General features: G+C 36.2%; 1 protein-coding gene across 4 annotated transcripts in view; it reads left to right on the plus strand.

Annotated features, from left to right (window-relative positions):
* The window catches only part of PTPN12 (protein tyrosine phosphatase non-receptor type 12), an 85450-nt gene extending 69585 nt beyond the window's left edge, over positions 1-15865 (plus strand). For 3 of the 4 annotated variants that reach the window (XM_041774145.1, XM_041774144.1, XM_041774146.1), the window contains exons 13-18: positions 5593-6569; positions 10175-10252; positions 11162-11229; positions 12118-12148; positions 14673-14780; positions 15012-15865. In XM_041774145.1, the coding sequence (XP_041630079.1) occupies positions 5593-6569; positions 10175-10252; positions 11162-11229; positions 12118-12148; positions 14673-14780; positions 15012-15073 (1324 nt within the window). In that variant the 3' untranslated portion in view covers positions 15074-15865. The remainder of the gene's footprint in view (positions 1-5592; positions 6570-10174; positions 10253-11161; positions 11230-12117; positions 12149-14672; positions 14781-15011) is intronic. The other variant, XM_041774148.1, reaches the window with a different exon arrangement.
* Positions 15866-19967: the final 4102 nt, after the last annotated feature.

Genomic DNA, 19967 nt, shown 5'->3' on the forward strand with positions numbered 1-19967 from the left:
TTCTTGATGTTTTTTCACTAACACCAGCACTCTGGAAGTATACCTTGTTAGGTCCTATAAATTGTCAACAAATTTACTGCAGAGATACAAATGGGTATGTGCTATAGTAATACTAGAGACAGTGACAGTATACTGGATATTTTTACCTAACGCCTCTCAATTCAGACAGTGTTAAGTAGGAATGGTATTGGAAGGAAGATGGAATGTACTTCTTTTTTTTTTTTAAGATTTTATTTATTCATGAGACACACACACACACACACACACACACACACACACACAGAGGCAGAGACGTAGGCAGAGGGAGAAGCAGGCTCCATGCAGGGGAGCCTGATGTGGGACTCTATCCTGGGACTCCAGGATCACGCCCTGGGCCGAAGGCAGGCGCCAAACTGCTGAGCCACCCAGGGATCCCCGGAATGTAGTTCTGTTTCAGACATTTTGATATGTAGGCTGGAGGTAAAGACTTATTGAGGGTTTGGTATATAGAAGACTTGGGCAGGAATAAAGTCTTTCAGATTCTGGACATTTAACAAAGTTCTAAGGAGGGAACCCTGATAAGCACCATAATTTGTGAGGAACAGACCAAAAAAGAAAGCTGTAAAAAAAGAAAACCACCAAGGGATAAAGTAAAACCAGGAAACCATAGCATTCTATAAGTCATAAAGGTGTTTCATATCTGGCAGAAATACAGGAATATCAACTTCTTTAAAGGTTCCCTGGGAGAATGAACTGGACTTGCAGACATCGATGGCTCATAGCATATCCTGAATAGATGAGGGTATTTGTGGGGTCAAAACAAGGAGTTAAGATCTGCTCACTTGGAGGCTTTTGAAGTTACCTCATTTGGGGAGTTCTCATCTAGCAAAGAATCTGGTAGGATTTTGGTGACCAAGGACTCTAGAAAAATGGCAAGTAGAAATGAGGTGATGGGAGAAATCCATATCTCACACGACAGTTATTATTCTACTCCACTGTTTTTATGTTTATAAAAGAAATCTTGGTTCTTTTTTGAAATGTTATTTTCCTTTTGTTGATTTTTAAAAAATCAATTATATTAAACCCAAATATATTGCTTTAAAGTGGTTAATTTTTAAGAAAGGGGCAAAGTGATAGTGTAACAGTAGAAAATGGTCCTATAGACCAGCCAAATAAGAAGAGAAATGATTAGAAAAGTTGCCTTTCAGAATATTAAATCCCTGGAAATAACCTTATATAGAAAGTAGAACCTGGGATCCCTGGGTGGCGCAGTGGTTTGGCGCCTGCCTTTGGCCCAGGGCGCGATCCTGGAGACCCGGGATCGAATCCCACATCGGGCTCCCGGTGCATGGAGCCTGCTTCTCCCTCTGCCTGTGTCTCTGCCTCTCTCTCTCTCTCTCTCTGTATGACTATCATAAATAAATAAAAAAAAAATTAAAAAAAAAAAAAAGAAAGTAGAACCTTAGGTAGAAATATACTCATTTGTATTATTGAAAAAAAGTGTTCTTGGTTGGAAAAGTTAAATGTAATTTAGTTTTATCAATGATATATAAAATACCATTTATTTTCAGATTTCATGTAATTTTCATCAGAATACTAAAGGAATCTTTTCTGAACTTGACAATACAATGTGAAAGTTCATTTGGATGAGTAAAGAGACAGAAATATCAAAACTTGGGATGAAAATAGTGTTAAGTGAGGACCAACTCTTTTATTTTATTTATTTATTCATAGAGATGCAGAGAGAGAGAGAGGCAGAGACACAGGCAGAGGGAGAAGCAGGCTCCATGCAGAGAGCCTGACGTGGGACTCAATCATGGGACTCCAGGATCATGCCCTGGGCTGCAGGCGGCGTTAAACCGCTGCGCCACCGGGGCTGCCCACACCAACTCTTTTAAAACTATAATATTTAAAATAGTTTATTAGTGATAATAAAATAGTCTGTCAGTGGTATAAGCTTTTAGGTTCTTTCTGATTCTTGATGTTCTACAATCTCATCATGGAACTTTAAAATCCATTTTCATGTAATTTTTTTAATCCATTACGTTGGCAATTTTCTTTTTTATTTATTTAACTTCATTGCCAGTTAATGGAGTTGAATAAACAGCTAGGGAATAGATCCTGTTAGGAATTAATACATACCAAATAGGGAGAGAAAGAAAAGGGTTATTTATTTATTAAGTCAGAATATAATGTTAGTAACCATCTGAAGAAGAATATATTTAGATCCTTATATCAAATATCAAAGCAAGCTTCAGATAATTAAGAAAGTCAAATTATTAAAACAAAATATAATATTTGGCAAACTTTTATAGGAGGGGGATATCCTAGAAGGGATAAAGGAAATTACAAAGGACAAAATTGATCTATGTGACTAATTAAAACTTTTAAGTTCTAATTGAATTATTCCTAATTAGCACCCTTTAAGATAAATAAGGGAAGATTTTGGCAAAATACAATTTTGGCAAAATGCAAAGTTATGCATCCTTACTGTAATTCTCTGATTCTTGTGTTGGTTTCTTTTTACTGTTAGAAATACTTTTGATCCCTGGCATAATTTTAAAAGTTATTGATAAACAGTCACAATATTTAATAAAACCAAGAAATAAAGGATAAACATAAGTAGAACATTGTTCTTAACTCCCAAGTTTAAGCAATATAGGATATACTACTGTTTTGGTTTAAAAAAAGTAATCATTTGCATTCTTTTAACATCTACTATGTATGTTTTCTCATCTTCCTTTTTTGTTGTCTATTCTATAGATAGTGATATGTCACAGTGATAAGTGATGTCACAAACTCATTGATTTTTACCGTGATTTTGATTACAGGGATATTAACATAGCTGCTTTCCAGAAGAATTGACCTGCATAGGCTAGCAAAGTTCAGCTGAGAACACAAATCTCTTATCTTTCAGTCCAGTAATGCTTTTTGTTATCATATGCTATTACCTCCCTAGAAAAAAGTAGAATAGTAAAGGTTTTTGTGTTTTAAGTGTTAGGTTCTAATTTTTTGGTTTCCATTTCCTTAATTTCCATACTCTTTCCACCCCATATGCAATTTAGCCTAAATTATTGTAAGAAAAGTAATTTCTGGTTTTTAAATAAAACATCAATTTGAAAAAAAATTATAGTCACTTGTTTTAAGACTTGATCAAAGAAATGTAAAATTTTTTATTATAAAGTTCATGTCTTTGTGTTGAAATGATGGGCCTTCAGAGTACAGCTTCAATCTACTTTTATAGCCTTATTTTTCACTATTTCTCCAAACTGTTGTATTCATTGTTCTGTCTTCTTCTGACACTGGTACAACGCTTATTACTATGTGGTAGGTCCTGAATATTTTGCTTTGTTTTTAAGAAGGGAAAAATAAGCCTTCTTCCAAAGAGATCAGATTAAAACCAATACTTGCAGTAAGAATTACCCAAGTCATATGTCTATCAGTGGAATTTTTTTTACATCAGAATAGTAAAAAAAAAAAAAAAAAGGAGTATTAGACATTATAGTGGAAAATCTGTATGTAGTGTGTGTGTATGTATGTATATATATGTATATATATATATATGCTTTTTTCAAATATATGCTTTGACTTTCTTTAATTTATATATATAAATATATATATAGCACATACCATATGTAACATACATATATATGTGCTTTTTTCAAGTATGTGTGTATATATATATATATATATATATATACACTTTGACTTTCTCTAATATATATATATATATATATATATGTATGTATGTATGTATGTATTTGTGTGTGTGCATTGGGCTCCCTGCCTGGTGGGGAATCTATTTCTCTCTCCCCCCTGCTCATAATCTCTCTTTCTCTCAAATACATAGTAAAATCTTAAAAAAAAATTAAGTTAAATAAATTAAAAAGAAAATTGCCAACATAATGGATAAAAAAAATTATATCACAATGGATTTTGAAAGTTCCATGATGAGATTTTAGGACATCAAGAATCAGAAAGAACCTAAAAGCTCTAAGAAAGAGAGAAAAAAAAAACAGTTCCCATTTAAAGGAGCAGGAATCAGATTATAAAATTGTGAAGGAGGGGTGCATGGCTGGCTCAGTTGGAAGAGCATGTGACTTCTTGATCTCAGGGTCATGAGTTTGATCCGCCCCACGTTGGATATAGAGATTACCCCCCATCCAAAAAAAAAAAATGAAAACCACTTAAAATTATGAAGGAAAATTATTTTTCATCTAGAATTCTTATCTTTTCAAAAAATCGGTAACTTGAAAATATAATATTCAAATATACAAAAGCCTCAAGAAATTTGCCTCCTATATACAGATTTTTTTTTTTTTTTTTTTTTTAAGAATTTGTTTTTTTGGGCAGCCCCGGTGGCTCAGCGGTTTAGCACCACCTTTGGCCCAGGGTGTGATCCTGGAGACCTGGGATGGAGTCCCACATCGGGCTCCCTGCAGGGAGCCTGCTTCTCCCTTTGCCTGGGTCTCTGCCTTTTTGTCTTTCTCTCTCTCTCTGTGTCTCTTGTGAATAAATAAATAAAATCTTTTTTGTTTTTTTATTTGAGAGAGAAAGTGGTAAAAGATCAGCGGTGGGGAGGGGCAGAAGGAGAGGGATAAGCATACTCCTCACTGAGCCGAGGGCCTGATGTGGGGCTCGATTGGAGGGCCCTGGGATCATGACTGTGCCAAAGGCAGATGCTTAACTGACTGAGCCACCCAGGCGCCCCTGTCTCCTGTATAGTTCTTAAGAAGCAACAGAAGAATATAATTAGGGAAAGTTAAGATGGGACCTAGAAAACTGGAGAGTCTGACACAGGAGAGAATGTTAGTTCTGTGGTGGCCTAGGTAGTCACTGGTACATACTGGAGTAGGAAGCCCAAGAATCTAAGAGGGACACCTGTGGTATTGATGATTATCTAGTCTGTTTGATTAACCAATTGAGAGGAAGTACACAAATCTGTATGAACGTTTGAAGAAGAGACGCCTGGGTGGCTAAGTAGTGGAGCATCTGCCTTCGGCTCAGGGCATGATCCTGGGGCCCAGGATCAAGTCCCATAATGGGCTCCTTGTGGGGAGCCTGCTTCTCCCTCTGCCTAGGTCTCTGCTTCTGTGTGTCTCTCATGAATGAATGAATGAATGAATGAATGAATAGAATCTTTTTTTTTTAAAAAAGAAAGTCTGAAGAAGGGCCGAGTTACTGATGATATAGAGAACTAAGCCATCTGAAACCCAAGGCAATTTTAGAGAAAAACAAGAAGTTCTATGAGAAAATATAGGAAATCATGTTGTCTTGGGTGAGAATAATATCTATAGTCATAAGATTGAACTAGCTAAGTGTTACAATATAACAGTATTGAGAAGACAAAAGATACATAGTAGGAAGACAATGGAGAGCCTTGAAGTAGATCAAGAAATAACAATTTGTGCATTTTGAAATATTTTAAATAATGGAGGTGAATCTTAGAAGCAGCTATTTAAGAAGGTTAAAAGTTGATGTCCCTGGAAAGCTGAAGGGCTGTAAACAGTGTACATGTATTGCCTTATTAAACATTAAATTTTGACAGTTTACAATTCTTTATTCATAAAAGGATGAACATTCTCATGATGCCCTTTTCTTAATGTTTTTCAGTTGCCTTGTAGAAGGGGATGCCAAGGAAGAAATACTTCAGCCACCGGAACCTCATCCAGTACCACCCATCTTGACACCTTCTCCCCCTTCAGCTTTTCCAACAGTCACAACTGTGTGGCAGGACAATGACAGATACCATCCAAAGCCAGTGTTGCACATGGTTTCATCAGAACAACATTCAACAGACCTCAACAGAAACTACAACAAGTCAGCAGAACTTCCGGGGAAAAATGAATCAACTATTGAACAGATGGATAAAAAACTGGAGCGAAATTTAAGTTTTGAGATTAAGAAAGTCCCCCTCCAAGAGGGACCAAAAAGTTTTGACGGGAACACACTTTTGAATAGGGGACATGCCATTAAAATTAAATCGACTCCACCTTGTATAAGTGATAAAATCTCTAAGTTACAGGAATTGAGTTCAGGGGATCTAAAAGTTGATGATGTTTCTCAGAATTCTTGTGTAGACTGCAGTGCAACACAGTCAAATAAAATTCCACTTACTCCACCGGAAGAATCACAGAAGAATTCAGGCACACCTCCACGGCCAGACCGCTTGCCTCTTGATGAGAAAGGACATGTAACATGGTCATTTCATGGACCTGAAAATACCCTCCCCAGGCCTGATTCATCTGAAGGCAAACCTTCAGATATCCCATGTCAAGCAATGAAAACTGTGAGTCTAACACCAAGCCCCACAACACCAGTTGAAACCCATGATCTTGCAGATCATCATAACAGTTCGCCTCTATTCAGAGCACCCCTCAGTTTTACTAATCCTCTTCACTCTGATGATTCGGACTCAGATGAAAGGAACTCTGATGGTGCTGTGACCAAGAATAAAACTAATATTTCAACAGCAAGTGCCACAGTTTCTGGTGCCACTAGTACTGAAAGCATTTCTACAAGGAAAGTATTGCCAATGTCCATTGCTAGACATGATATAGCAGGAACAATACATTCAGGTGCTGAAAAAGGTAATAACAACAGTATCTAACACTTGAATATTTTTACTGTGTGCCAGTTACTGTGTTAAGCATTCTTCTATATTAATTATGTTTTATTCCATATTTTGCTCTAGTACCTACAGCAAAATTTCATTTTTTAAAAGTCAGCTTCTATTTGTTACCTTAATTTGGTTATTAATTGCATTGCTAGGTTTTGTGTTTCCCATGTATTTCAGTTGTAACTGAAAATTTTTGTGCTTTAATTTTTTTCCTCCTGTGCTACAGGTTTTAGTATTTTATGTAGGTCAAAAGATTTAACTGACTGAAAATCAGAAATAATTTAGGGAAGATAGAATTGCTTAAAGTAACAATTTAATTTTATCTATGTTTATCACAGACTTTAGTTCATCATCTTTTTATGTTTTAACTACAGAATACCTTTAAAAAAATTCCCTTCACAAAATTCTTGCAAATGAGGCTACTTTTAGCTCTTGAGAGTAACCAAAAAGCAAAATTCCAACTACTCAGCAGAATATGGGAAATTTAATTCAGTCAATAGTGAACAGGGTATATCTATCCGCCTTATGTAAGTCATTGATACTATTAATTAATGACTCTCTTTTTAAAACTTTTCAAGGTAATATGTGCACTTGGTTCCCAAGTTGAATTATTTGTTGTTGGAACTCATCTTTGATCTACTGAGATAATTCTGGCTGCCTTCTTAAATAGGCCATAAGTTGAGAGCAAATATAATAAATGTGAAATCAGTTACTGGTAGATTGATTATCAGTGGTCATTTACTTGTCATTGAACTTTGGTCGTCCACTACATAGGCTGGTATTTACAAAGTGCAGGCAGTGTAAGTACCGTGAACTTGAAAGATAACTTTCTTTTTCTATTTCTGACCTAATGAGTACTATCTGTACTGTGATGCCTTTATTCTCCCCAACTCACACATACTGTGTTTTTTAATCTTGAGAATGTATTTGATAGAGTAGGTGAGAATCCAAGGTCGTTTTTTAAATTTACAGAATTTTCTGTAGTCTTGATTGTTTTGTGTGTGTGTGTGTGTGTGTGTGTGTTTAATTCAAGAGAGAGGGAGAGGAGGGGGTAAGGGAAAAGCCAAGGGAGAGGGAGAAGCAAACCACCCTGAGCACAGAGCCCAGTGGAGGCTCAATCTCAGGACCCAAGCTAAAATCAAGAGTCAGACACTTAACTGACTGAGCCACCCAGGCAATCGTCTTTTGGATCGTCGTATGATAATGGTTACCACAATAAATACTACTTTACCAGTTTGCTATAATTTAAATTTGTTAATATCTTTTTTCTTCTTCCACTTCAGAATTTGGAAAATAATAGCCAGGTTGTAACTAACACAAGGAAATGTGCTGACAAACTTTCATTTTGGGCTTTTGTAGGATATCAGGCATGCATCTTGTACCTGGGAAATTTATTTCTCTAAACCATTAGTAGAAATAGAATTTGGTGTGAGGGCAGGAAGGATACATGAAAGTTACTGCTACGGGACTAATCTTCTGGTGGTGACAATATTTCTTTAAAATACAAAATGCTTTGTAAGGATAGTTGAAGTCTTCCTGCTGTAAACCAGCTCACTTCTGTTCTCTCCATTTTATTTGTATGTCAAAGCAAAGATAGCTGTAAATGTGATTTCTGGTTTCTTTTTGCCCTATTCTAACTATGCTAAATGATTTTGGTATTAACTGAAAAAATTTTCCTGTTTAAGTGCTCTGTGCTGCTCTGTGATTACAAGCAATTCTATTTTAATGTTTATTTACTTTGTTAGATGAACCACTGGCATAAGAATTAGGTTTTTGTTTGCTCGTTTTAAAACTTGTTAGGGAGTTAAACAGAATAATTTTGTTTTGATACTTAAAACAACCTTTGCATTAAGTTAACTTCCTTAAAAAAAAAAAAAAAAAAAAGTTAACTTCCTGGCTCTGAATTCCGATTTTAATATTGACTCAGGCCTCCGGATAGATTTCTCAAACATGACTACACTGAGTCCCCATTCAGTGTATGATTTGCAAAAGCCTGTGTAAAATGTCCAGTCTTTGATTGGATAACCTCTAAAAACAGAAGTTTATAACATAGGAAAGGCAATCTAGAGTTCCAAGGAAAACCAGAGCTGAGAAGCAAGAGCCACAGTTAGAAAATAAAAGTCTTTAAGAATAAAGACTGTCATGGGAAAAAGAAGTATAGAGTTTCTGTAAGATACCTGATATTTAATATAAACTAAGCAGGACTGTCCTTCCTGATCGAACTGGCACCACAATACAAGATTATGCATCCCTTCCTTCCAACAGCCGCCTCTTCAGTTGTGAGCTGTTGTAACATAAGAGCACGGGGAAGAATGGTGATGGCTCTGGTTATTACCATTGGATAAGGTGGATTGTTCTTCAGTGGTTTAACTTCATATGCAAGAGAGAGTTCCAGTACTAGTGATAGACACATAAAGTCATGGACTGGAATTCTTTTCTCAGCAGGACCCAGAGGCTATATTTTCTTGGGTCTTTAGCTAAATAATGTAGGAAGGACATGAGTAGTCATACCTGGCTTATGCTAGTTGAAAACTGAAAAGGCTTTATTGATTTTCAGTCTCTTTAATGCACAGCCTATCAGATATGGTTAAATAGCAAAGTATCATGGCAAGACTGTTCGTTTTTTTAAAGAGAACAATTGTCAGGGCCCAGACAAAATAATATAGGATTCGTATGTTTCCCTTTCTTCACCCCATCCTCCCTAACTTTAGAGTCCATACAAGGAATTATATCCTCATATAGTCTTTACCTCCAGTGACACCTCAAAAGATTTAATACACCTTTAATAATTGGTCATATGCTGACTGATGAGGCTCACTTAGGGCATTATCTTTTCAAGAGTGAATCTTTTTTTATAGGTGAAAAGCTTTAATATGGGCTCAGTATTCTCAGAGTAGGTCTTGGCAAATCTGTTCAGAAGATTTTAGGCATTAAATAAATGAACATTCAAAAAAATTTAATAGTTTATGCATATTAGAAAAATAACACTTCAAATTTGTTATTTTAGTCATTACTGTTTAAAATATGACCCCCCAAATAAATAAAATGTGGCCAAAGGATATAGTTAATTTAAAAATGAATGGGATTTAAAAAGTAAAATCAGGACAGATGATGGTATGTAGTATGGCAGAATTCAGGAGCGGAGTTAAGCAATTGAATCCAGCTTGGTAAAATACTGGCTTTTGTCAACGACCAAACCTTTCCTTTGTGGACTCCAAGCGTCAGCCTAATGGAGAGGTCCCTCGCTTTCTACTGAGGATTGTATTCAGATTCAGAGGGCAGAGTGAATAATGTCTGCAAGGTGTCAGGAAAGTCAGAAGAGAGTCATTTTCTCTGTGCAGTGGTGATGGAGTTCATTCCACTTTGCTCATTAAGCTTCAATAATTCTTGATAACGAGTCAAGTAGTAAAGATTTGTTTGTTTTTGCATTTTTAAAAACTGGTTCTCTTAGATTAGGAATTGATTTTTACAATGTCAGTAAAATTTTATTTTGTTTAGATAACAAATTCATTCTTTAATGAGTTGATATTCTTTAACAAGTTCATAATTTGTCTGAATTTTATGTATTTAATATAGATGTTGACGTTAGTGAAGATTCACCTCCTCCCCTACCTGAAAGAACTCCTGAATCTTTTGTATTAGCAAGTGAACATAGTGAGTGTCTCTTCTGCTTTTACATTCTTCATACTATAATAATAAAATTCCAAAAAACATGGCTGATTTTAGTCTATTTGCTATTGAATTGCAAATTTAAATTTAAATGCATAATTAAGTTAAGTTTAAAAAGAGGTTTGAATTGATACTGACAAATGTTTTTAATTCTTTGTATGAAAAATACTTTTATTTTTTTGAAAAATACTTTAAAGTGGTATTTTTTATTTGCTAAGATTGCTAAAAATGGCAGTTCAGTTATAATTGTTTTCGCAAGTTGGTATCTTTTCATTCACTAAAAATAGCAATATATATGAAAAGGCATAGTTTCACTGGGTGCCAGTTTAGGCAAATAAATATTTAACTTGGGTTGTAGGTGGGCATCAATTCAGTTGGTGTTAATTGAGGGAGATTTTAGGCCACATGAGTATCTGTGAGAACTGGGAAAAAGTGATTATATTCCAAAGCCTTGATAATATATTTCTCTTCTGTCTCTTCTTAAAAGAGTACAGAAACAGCTTTGTTAGATTTATAGTGTCTTAGGCTCGCTCCGTGGGGTCCCTCCCCACTCAGTCTTATCTGAGTTACATTTTACCAATATTATATTTTAACAGATTTTAAGAATGTTAAAAACAGTGAAGCCATATACTTCAGTACTACTAAATGAATATATCTAAGTCTGTCACAGATATAGATTACAGGGAGCTTATAATGATGTAATAAATCGATAACTGAATTCTTGAAATTTTTAAGGAATGAAATTTAAAGGGATTTTCTTGACTTAATAAATAAGAGAATATTTTATAGAAGTGATAGTTTCTAAAAAGTCTCTAGGGTCTGTTTTTGTATCTCACTGTAATGCAAGAAATGCAAGAATTAAGAATATTAATTGTAAGATTTCATTTTTCTCAGATATACCTGTAAGATCTGAATGGAGTGAACTTCAAAGTCAGGAACATTCTGAACAAAAAATACCTGAAGTGAGTCCTTTTGGGATGGGAACGGCTGTAACTCAGTATTTTTGCTCTTTTGTCAATTTATCTTTGTTACAATAACTGTAACCTTAAGACTGCTAATTATCATTTTTGATCAGCATTTCTGATGCTAAAGATTTCAGATGAAAAGCCTATATGAAATGTGAGACATGAAATTTTTTAAAAGGGCAACATGATATATATATGACTATCACTTCAGGGTGTCATTTTCCTGGACCCTTTTCGAAATTTGTAAATTATGCCACATTTTGAATCATTTTGGAGGTGTGAATAGAACAGAAGCTACATTTTCAGGGTCATAATACTGTCTTAGATTGCAACACTAACTACATAGTCCCATCCTTCGGTTTGTCTGGTCATAAGAGGTTTCCTCTCACAGTCAGGAAATGTTTGGTAGCTAAATATATTAGTCATGGGAAATACCATTTTTCATCGACATTATTATTTTTCATATTTCCCCCATATCTTAGTGTCCCCCAAATTAGGGCACATCTTACAATTGATCAAGAAACATAATATACTTTCCTTGGCACATAAAATAGTGGTAACCTATACTCATGGTGTTATGTCTTACGATGTCATAATTTGATGAATATGGTAGAGGACTGGCAAAATAGAGTTGTGTGTTTCTTTGTGTAGTAGCTCCTGCGTTTTCAGTTTCCATCCAGAAGGAAAAAGTAGTTTACCTGTCTTTTTATTCCCAGTATAAAATACCATAACATTTAGAGCCTAATTGAAAATATCATTGTTTTCTTTCCCTTTGACACTGAGAATCTTAATAGATCCTGATTTCTTGGGATATGTACTCAGATTTTTCTGTTCTTTGTTACAAATGGGATATATTTTAATAGCTATTAAATATCTTCCTTATAGGGCTTGATAACCCCTGGAAGTGAAAAATGTGGTAAGTAGAGTTTGCTCTAACTTAAAAATGTGGTAAGTTAGATTTTTGTTATAGATTATATTGATTAATTTCCATAAAATAGCATGTCCCATTCTGTATGTGAGAATGTGAAGGGCACTTCTAGAACCTGAACTATGTAGCATAATTCTTCCAACTTACTGTATCAGATACTATTATCTGGATAATATATCCAGATAAATCTGGAAAGTAACAGCATTTACTAAGGGTAGTTACAGGCTAATGGGAAAGAAAATATTTTAAAAATATTTTTCTGTTTTATTTTCTGCTGTGCATCAAATAAACACTTAGAATCTAGATCAGACAGTGATTTGAATAAATGTCCCAAATTCACCAGATTATTGAATGAGGTCCCTAAAAGTCAGTTGTTTTAAAATTTTCCCTTCTAGGACTTCTGCCTTCGTGAAGGACCAATAAGATTGTGTAGCTCAGCCCAGTTAGAATGCCAAATGAGAAAATTGTTCTGCCACATTTCTTATACCAAAATGGTAGAATACATCAAGTTATTATTAATTCCTATATATCAGTGACCATGAAAGCAGCTCATCAAACATCCTAGCCAGACTGATGAATTCCCCGAGTTGATCGGCCCTCTGCTCTAGCCCCCCTCCCTGCATCTTTGTTTGACGCGGCTCCATTCCCTCTCATAAATTCTCATTACTCTTTGTCTACTTTTCTGAGGCAACTTAAGGAAAGAAACAGCAGCTTTAGAGTCAAACCCATCTGGTCTGGAATTTCATTTTTACCATATTACTTAATTACTATGTGACTTCGGGCAAGTCACTTAATCTTAGCCTCGGTTTTTTTCTCCATCAAATGGAGGTAATAACAGCACCAACCCTAGAGCACTGCTGTGAGGAGTTAATCAGATCCCATTCGTGGACTATCAGCTCTGTGCTCCGCAAATGACGGGAGGCACTCGGATGGAAGCAGGCCTGTTACTGTTACTGTTTTTATTCTGTTACTTCTGTCGCTATTGCTGGATCCATGGGCCCTTTATTTCTTACTGCACGCTAACTCCTTTCCCGTTTCTCTTCTCCAGCCAGTGTAGGCACCGACCTCCATTACTCTTGTCATGCTTGAAATTACCCTCCCATTCTTGCTCCTCCCTCTCATACCATTTTATCCCTTGAAACTCCTGAATACTGCTGAGAACCTCACTCCGTTTCATAGATTGAGCCTACAATTCTGAGTCTATCCATAGTTGAGCTCTTAGCTTTGCTTGGTTATCTCATATACTCTAGTTGGTATCCTTTTTGTTTTTCTTGCATTTTCCAAATCTTTAATTTCTTCTGGGCAACCCTCAGGGGTCCCTTCCCTCATCGGGAGCTTTGTACTATGCCTCATTAAACTTTGCTTTGCTGCCCACACCCCCACACCCCTGAATTAAATAAATATAAATACGTACATAAGAAATCTCTAATTTCTTCTGAAATTGTCAGTCCTACTGACTTACTCAGTAGGTGACCTTTTACTTCACTGAGAAAATTGAAGCCTTTTCAGTAGATCATCAGTTTTGCCTAGTAGAAGCCAGTCCTGAAACCAGTAGTTTCACCTCCCTGCCTCTCCCCTCAGTCCCCATTGCACTCTGCATCATTTAACTGTAAGACTTACCACATCAGTATAATAATAATGTGCTTGTCGGTCTCTCCTACTAGACTAGGCCTTGGCTTGTTTTTGTTCTGATCTTGAGCTGAACAATTAACTTCTACGTTTTTAAAGAGTTGTTTAGGGGCCTCTGGCTGGCTCGTTCTGTAGAGCATGTGACTCTTGATCTCAGAGCCGTGAGTTCAAGCCCCACATTGGGTGTAGAGCTTACTTAAAAAAAAAAAAAAAAAAGGTGTTTAAAAACAACCAAAAAGTCAATGAAGAATATGTGACAGAGACTGTATGTGGCTTGTAAAGCCTAAAATATTTATTTTCTAGCCCTTTATAGAAAAAGTTTGCTGACCCCTGTCTAAACTATAAGCATTTTAAGGACAAGGATCATATATTCTTTGACTTGTATTCCAAGTTTCCATAAACGTTTCTTTAACAAAATTTCTTTTGTTACTAATCTTATGCATTGGTAATTAAATAAGTAAACTAAAATTTCAGTGATGTAAAACTTTAAAAAAAAAATAGAAGCCAGTAGTCCATTAACTATGAACTTGATTGTCATTGATTTCCATATAAAGACATTCACTTGCAATTATTGCCTTAGCACACACTGTAACTACTTTAAGGAAACATAAAATGGCAATATTGAGGTTTATTAAGTAAAGTTAAGAGCATAAGGAGAATGCATACATTGCGTGAAGATTTCTAGGTCCCCTCAGGAACACCTAACATGATTTTCCTATGTTCACTACCATTACATTTATATGTATCTGGGCCTCTGAAATTATGATGCCCAAGAGAGAAAACTTGCTCTTTTAACTTAATACAGACATTAAAACGATTAGAGGATTTTACATATGATGCTACACATGATGGTGATTAACAATGGCTTTATTTCGCATTTTAGATCATCCATCAGGAGGTATTCACACAGAAACTTGTACAGAATGTCCAGCCATTTTCAGTAACCAGAAAGATCAGATATCAGAAAGTCCAACAGAGGCCACAGATATTGGTAATTTGTTTGCTCAGTAATTTTAAAGCTTTAATTATGTAGTTAATGCTGGCAAGAATGAGAAAAGGTTATTTGCCATCATTTCAGGCTTTCCTTAAGGCAAAGTTTATCAAACTTTGTGCTATGATTTATTCAGGTTCTTAAATGAAATACCTAAAGCAAATTAAGAATTTTTAGTAAACTATAATACATCCTGGAATCTGACCAGCTACTATGGTATTGTGATTACAGGTTTTCGTAATCGCTGTGGGAAACCCAAAGGACCAAGAGATCCACCTTCAGAATGGACATGATTCAGGGAGCTAAAAGACACTTTAAATTATACTGGAAAATTCAAGTGCCACCGAAAGCCAGATTTATAGTATTCCATCTTAAAAATGTGGGACTAACAGCAGCGTAGATTGTTACCTTCGTATTTTTTTGCTGGGACCATCTACCTGCCTTATACTACACTTAGGAAAAAGTATTACATATGGTTTATTTTGTAACTTCAAGTATTATTGCCTTAATGTCTCTTAACCCTGTTACACGCTGCTTGTAGACATGTTAATATAGTAATACTTTTATGATAAATTGAGTTTAAGGACTACTCTTTTGCTAATGTTTTATCATGTATGCATTATTTTGTATATGTACAGGGCAAGTAGGTATATAATTTGATAAAGTTGCAGTCATAAAATATTATTAACAGAAGATGTAAGAAATTTCTGCATGGTCTAAATCTTTGTGTACCTTATTTGTAAATTATTTGCCCTGAAGTTTTAGAAAATAGTTTCTGAATTTTAAAATTGCTGGATTCATGCAGCCAGCATTGCAGGTTATCAGAGATCAAAGATTGTAATAATAATACATTTTGTAAATTGTAAGCAAAAAGTTATTTTTATATTATATACTGTCTAATTGTCTATCCTAATTGTCCTTGTTTTCATCTAGTCATGGAGATTCAGTAAGTGCCTTGGAACAATATTGAATTCTCTTAGCTTGTGTGTGTTACTTTAATATTTGAACTCAAGTGGGATTAGAAGACTATCAAAACACATGTATGTTTCAGGATATTTGACCTGCCATTAAAAAAACAAAAACAATTTTACAGTGCCAACCTGTCTTAGTTTTTCATTCCTCATTCCTAGCAAATTAGTGTTTGCCTTCCTGCTGGCTCTTTAAGTCCTTATGTTATGAGTGTGAATGGGGCTTCAATTCTTAAAAGAATAGAGAGCGCCTCTGCAAAAACACGACTTCATAATTCTAATACTTGAGTCAGCCCTAGGCAGCCTTCTCAGCTCGCCTACTGAGATCCAGTAAAACACCTAACAAACATCGCTGGCTCAGTCGGAAGAGCAGGTGACTCTTGATACTGAGGTCGTGAGTTCAAAGCCCCACATGGGGTATAAAGATTACTTAAATAAATAAAACTTTTAAAAAAAAGAATGTTTTGGACAAGCACCATAGATGACTGTGGTGCATAACGAAACTGGAGAGCCAGGCTCACGGGATCAAGCTTAACCTAGCAGATGATGCAAGACCCCATCCAAGATCTGTCTGCTGCTGCCTGTTGTAGTCTTAACCTACGCTTTATGTCTGCGCTCTGGTCATAATGAACTGTGGTTGACCCTCGAACAAGAAGGATTTGAAACAGGTCCACCTATACGTGATTTTTTTTTTTTTTTAAAGATTGATTGGTTGCACAAGAGCCTGCAGAGGGAGGGGCAGAGGAAAAGGGAGAGAGAAACTGTAGCAGACTCTGGCTCTGAACCTGGAGCCCAATGTGGGGTTCAGTCTCACCACCTGAGATCACAACCTGAGCCAAAACCAAGAGTCGGATGCTTAACTGAGCCACCCAGATGCCCCAATATGATTTTTTTCACTACAGGCGGTACAGTACTGTACATGTATGTTCCTTAGGATTTTCACTGTTAAAATTTTTTTTCAATTTTTTATTGAAGTTTAGTTGACACATAATGTTACATTAGTTTCAGGTGTATGACATAGTGATTCAACAACTCTCTGGTTACGCTGTGCTCACCACAGTTCTAGCTACCATCTTCACCATGCAGTGAATGCTATTACATTACCATTGGCTCTGTTCCCTAGGCTATACCTGTCATCCCCGTGACTTATTCCTTCCATAACTGGAAGCCTGTGCCTCTCACTCCCAGGTGCTCCGTGTTGATGATTTTTTATTTTTAAAGATTTTTATTTATTTACTCATGAGAGACACAGAGAGAGGGAGAGGCAGAGACACAGGCAGAGGGAGAAGCAGGCTCCGTGCAGGGAGCCAGATGCAGGACTCGATCCTGGGATCACACCCTGAGTCGAAGGTAGACGTTCAACCACTGAACCACCCAGGCGTCCCTAATTTTCTTAATCATCTTTTCTCTAGCTTACTTTATTGTAAGAATATTGTATCTAGGGCTCAGTCAGTTGGGCACCTGCCTTCGGCTCAGGTCATAATCTCGGGGTCCTGAGATTGAGCTTCGTGTTGGGTCCCCTGCTCAGCAGGGAGTCTGCTTCTTCCTGAGCCTCTTCCCCCTGCTCTCATGCTTCCTCTCTCTTTCTCAAATAGTCTTTAAAAAAATACTGTATCTAATACATACAGAAAATATATGTCAACAGACTTTATGTTAGCAGTAAGACTTCCAACAGTAGGCTAGTAGTAGTTAAGTCAAAGTTCTAAGAAGATATTTGACTGCACAGGGGGCCCTAACTTCCGTGTTGTACAGGGTCACCTGTACTTAAAATTCCCTGAGCCCCCATTCCGTACTCCTACTATACCCTCTGTCTTGAACACCCTACTTTTGTCCTTGTTCTGGTGAGCCCTACTCATCTATCACAACTGATTCAAGTGTTGCATCTTCCATTAAGCCCTTCATCTCATTCTGTTTCCCACACCAAGTCAATCAGCCGTATTCTCTTTGTGTCTGTCTACACTGTACCCCATTTATTTTTTAGTGTACTTGGTTAGACTTCCTGCTCTACTAACCTAGCCCCTTGAGAGAAATGATCATATTTAGTGAAAATTTTGGTGTGTGTGTGTGTGTGTATATATATATATATATATATATGCATAGTAGAACTAATTTTGGTGTGTGTGTGTGTGTGTATATATATATATATATATATGCAAAGTAGAACTAATTTTGAATATATGTTTTCTTGAACGTTGTCCTGACAGAGGAGAAAATAAATGTCAGTTGAATAGGTGAATTGAATCCAAAACCATAGCACATGTTAAGATAGCTAATCCACACCTGATTTTGATTTACATTCCCAACCACCCTTCTATTATAAGTCTTTGTATTTTCAAACTTCGTACCTCTTGACACAATTTAAAGCATTCACATAAATACACTCATGGAGCGAAGCTTAATAATAGATTGTTCATCTACTTGTCCCTGCTCCTGGAGCCAGCTCGGAGAGTGGTCAAAGACATCATCCACTCACTGGGAGTGCTTTTCCAAAAATATATCCATAGTGTCCAAACTGAATAGCTGGCTCTGTTCTGAAGACATCTATACGTATACGTTAAAGATTTTTTTTCATAATTAAACCAAAAAAAGTTTTGTGCCAAATGTGAAGGGGAGCAATAAAAAGAATGATTGCAATTTGCAATCTGAAGCTTTTGAGAGAGACTCAAATAAAGAATGCCATCTTAATTATATTGAGCCCTAAAATGTATGCTGATTGTAATATTTTTGTTGAAATACGTATTTGGTACTCTTGATTACAATCCATGAAATCATTCTAGTTTAATCCTAAATATAGGATTAAATTGAATTAAAGCACTATTGTGCTAATTTGGGAAAAGTTCTTGCTGTTGTTTTCTTAGATATCTCAATACCTGCTTTTAGTGACGTTACTCTGGATATCTAAAATTCAGATTCTATTAATAGCTTTCCTTTTTTATTATTTTTTAAGTAAGCTCTGTGTCCAACATGGCACTTGAACTCACAACCCTGAAATCCGGAGTTGCACGCTCTACCAATGGAGCCAGCCAGGTGCCCCAAGATTCTACTGATAGCTTTCTAAATAATGAAATGTGATCAATTTCAGTTTTTAAATATTCTCTAATACTGGATCTTTGTTACACAGCTCTTAAAGGCCAGAAGCTCACATTTTCATTCTGGCAGATGGAGAATTGCAAAAGCTTTAAACTAAGATTTTGGCACATAACCACTCAGTAGGAAGCCCTTGCATATTTGCTAAAAATGCAAAGCAGATGTAGTTTTGAATATGAACTGTATTTTTTTTTAACAGATTTGCTCCAATCTGTTTCCTTAGTTATTTGCCTTTGAAGGTGCACAAATCTCAGAAGATGTGCACATCAGATAATTTAACCAGTGGAAAGCAGCTATCTTGTGTGACTCTGAAGGGCGTGTCTCCGTGTTCTACCTACAACAAATCTGGGCTTTGCTGAATTAGTGGGGGAAGGGAATTCCAAAGATTCCAGTCGTTTTACATTTTTTAGAGATAGCACGGGGTAGGTAACCGCTATCCTGACCTAATGTCATAGCATTTGTGACTTGAGAATGTGCTTCTGGCTCAACAAGAACATACCCTCTAGGGGCGCCCGGGAGGCTCAGTTCAGCGTCTGCCTTCCGTTCAGGTCGGGATCCCAGGAGCCTGGGATCAAGCCCCCTGATGGCTCCCTGCTCAGCGGGGAGTCTGCTGCTCCTGTGCCCTGTGCTCTTGCTCTCAAATAAAATGTTTTTTTAAAAAAGCAAAAACATTCTTTAGCTACCACGGAGTTAGCCCCAAATAGCCAAACAGGAAAACAATTCTAAATTTCTTAAAATACTAAAAAAAAAAAAATCTTAAAATACTGTTTTTCTTTTATCATTAATTCTTTTATTTTTTTCCATAGTAACTTTTTTTTTTTTTGCAGTGAGAACTTTCAAGATCCACTCTCTTAGCAACTCTTAAATATGCAATACAGTATTATCAACTACAGTCACTGCACAGTACATCTCCCTGGCTTGTTCATTATACCTGGAAGTTTGGACTACTGACCCCCTTCACCCATGTTGCCCACCTTGCCCCTCAATATTTTATTTTTTTCTGATTGAAAAATTCTTTGGGTACACAAATGTGCAGATCAGCTATACCTCTGTGATTTTTTAAAGTATTGTGCCTTCTAAGTTTTAGCTTTGTTTTTAACTTATTAGAATATTTCCAATATCTTCTAATACT

This window comes from Vulpes lagopus, chromosome 11 (assembly GCF_018345385.1).
Source record: "Vulpes lagopus strain Blue_001 chromosome 11, ASM1834538v1, whole genome shotgun sequence".
NCBI lineage: Eukaryota > Metazoa > Chordata > Mammalia > Carnivora > Canidae > Vulpes > Vulpes lagopus.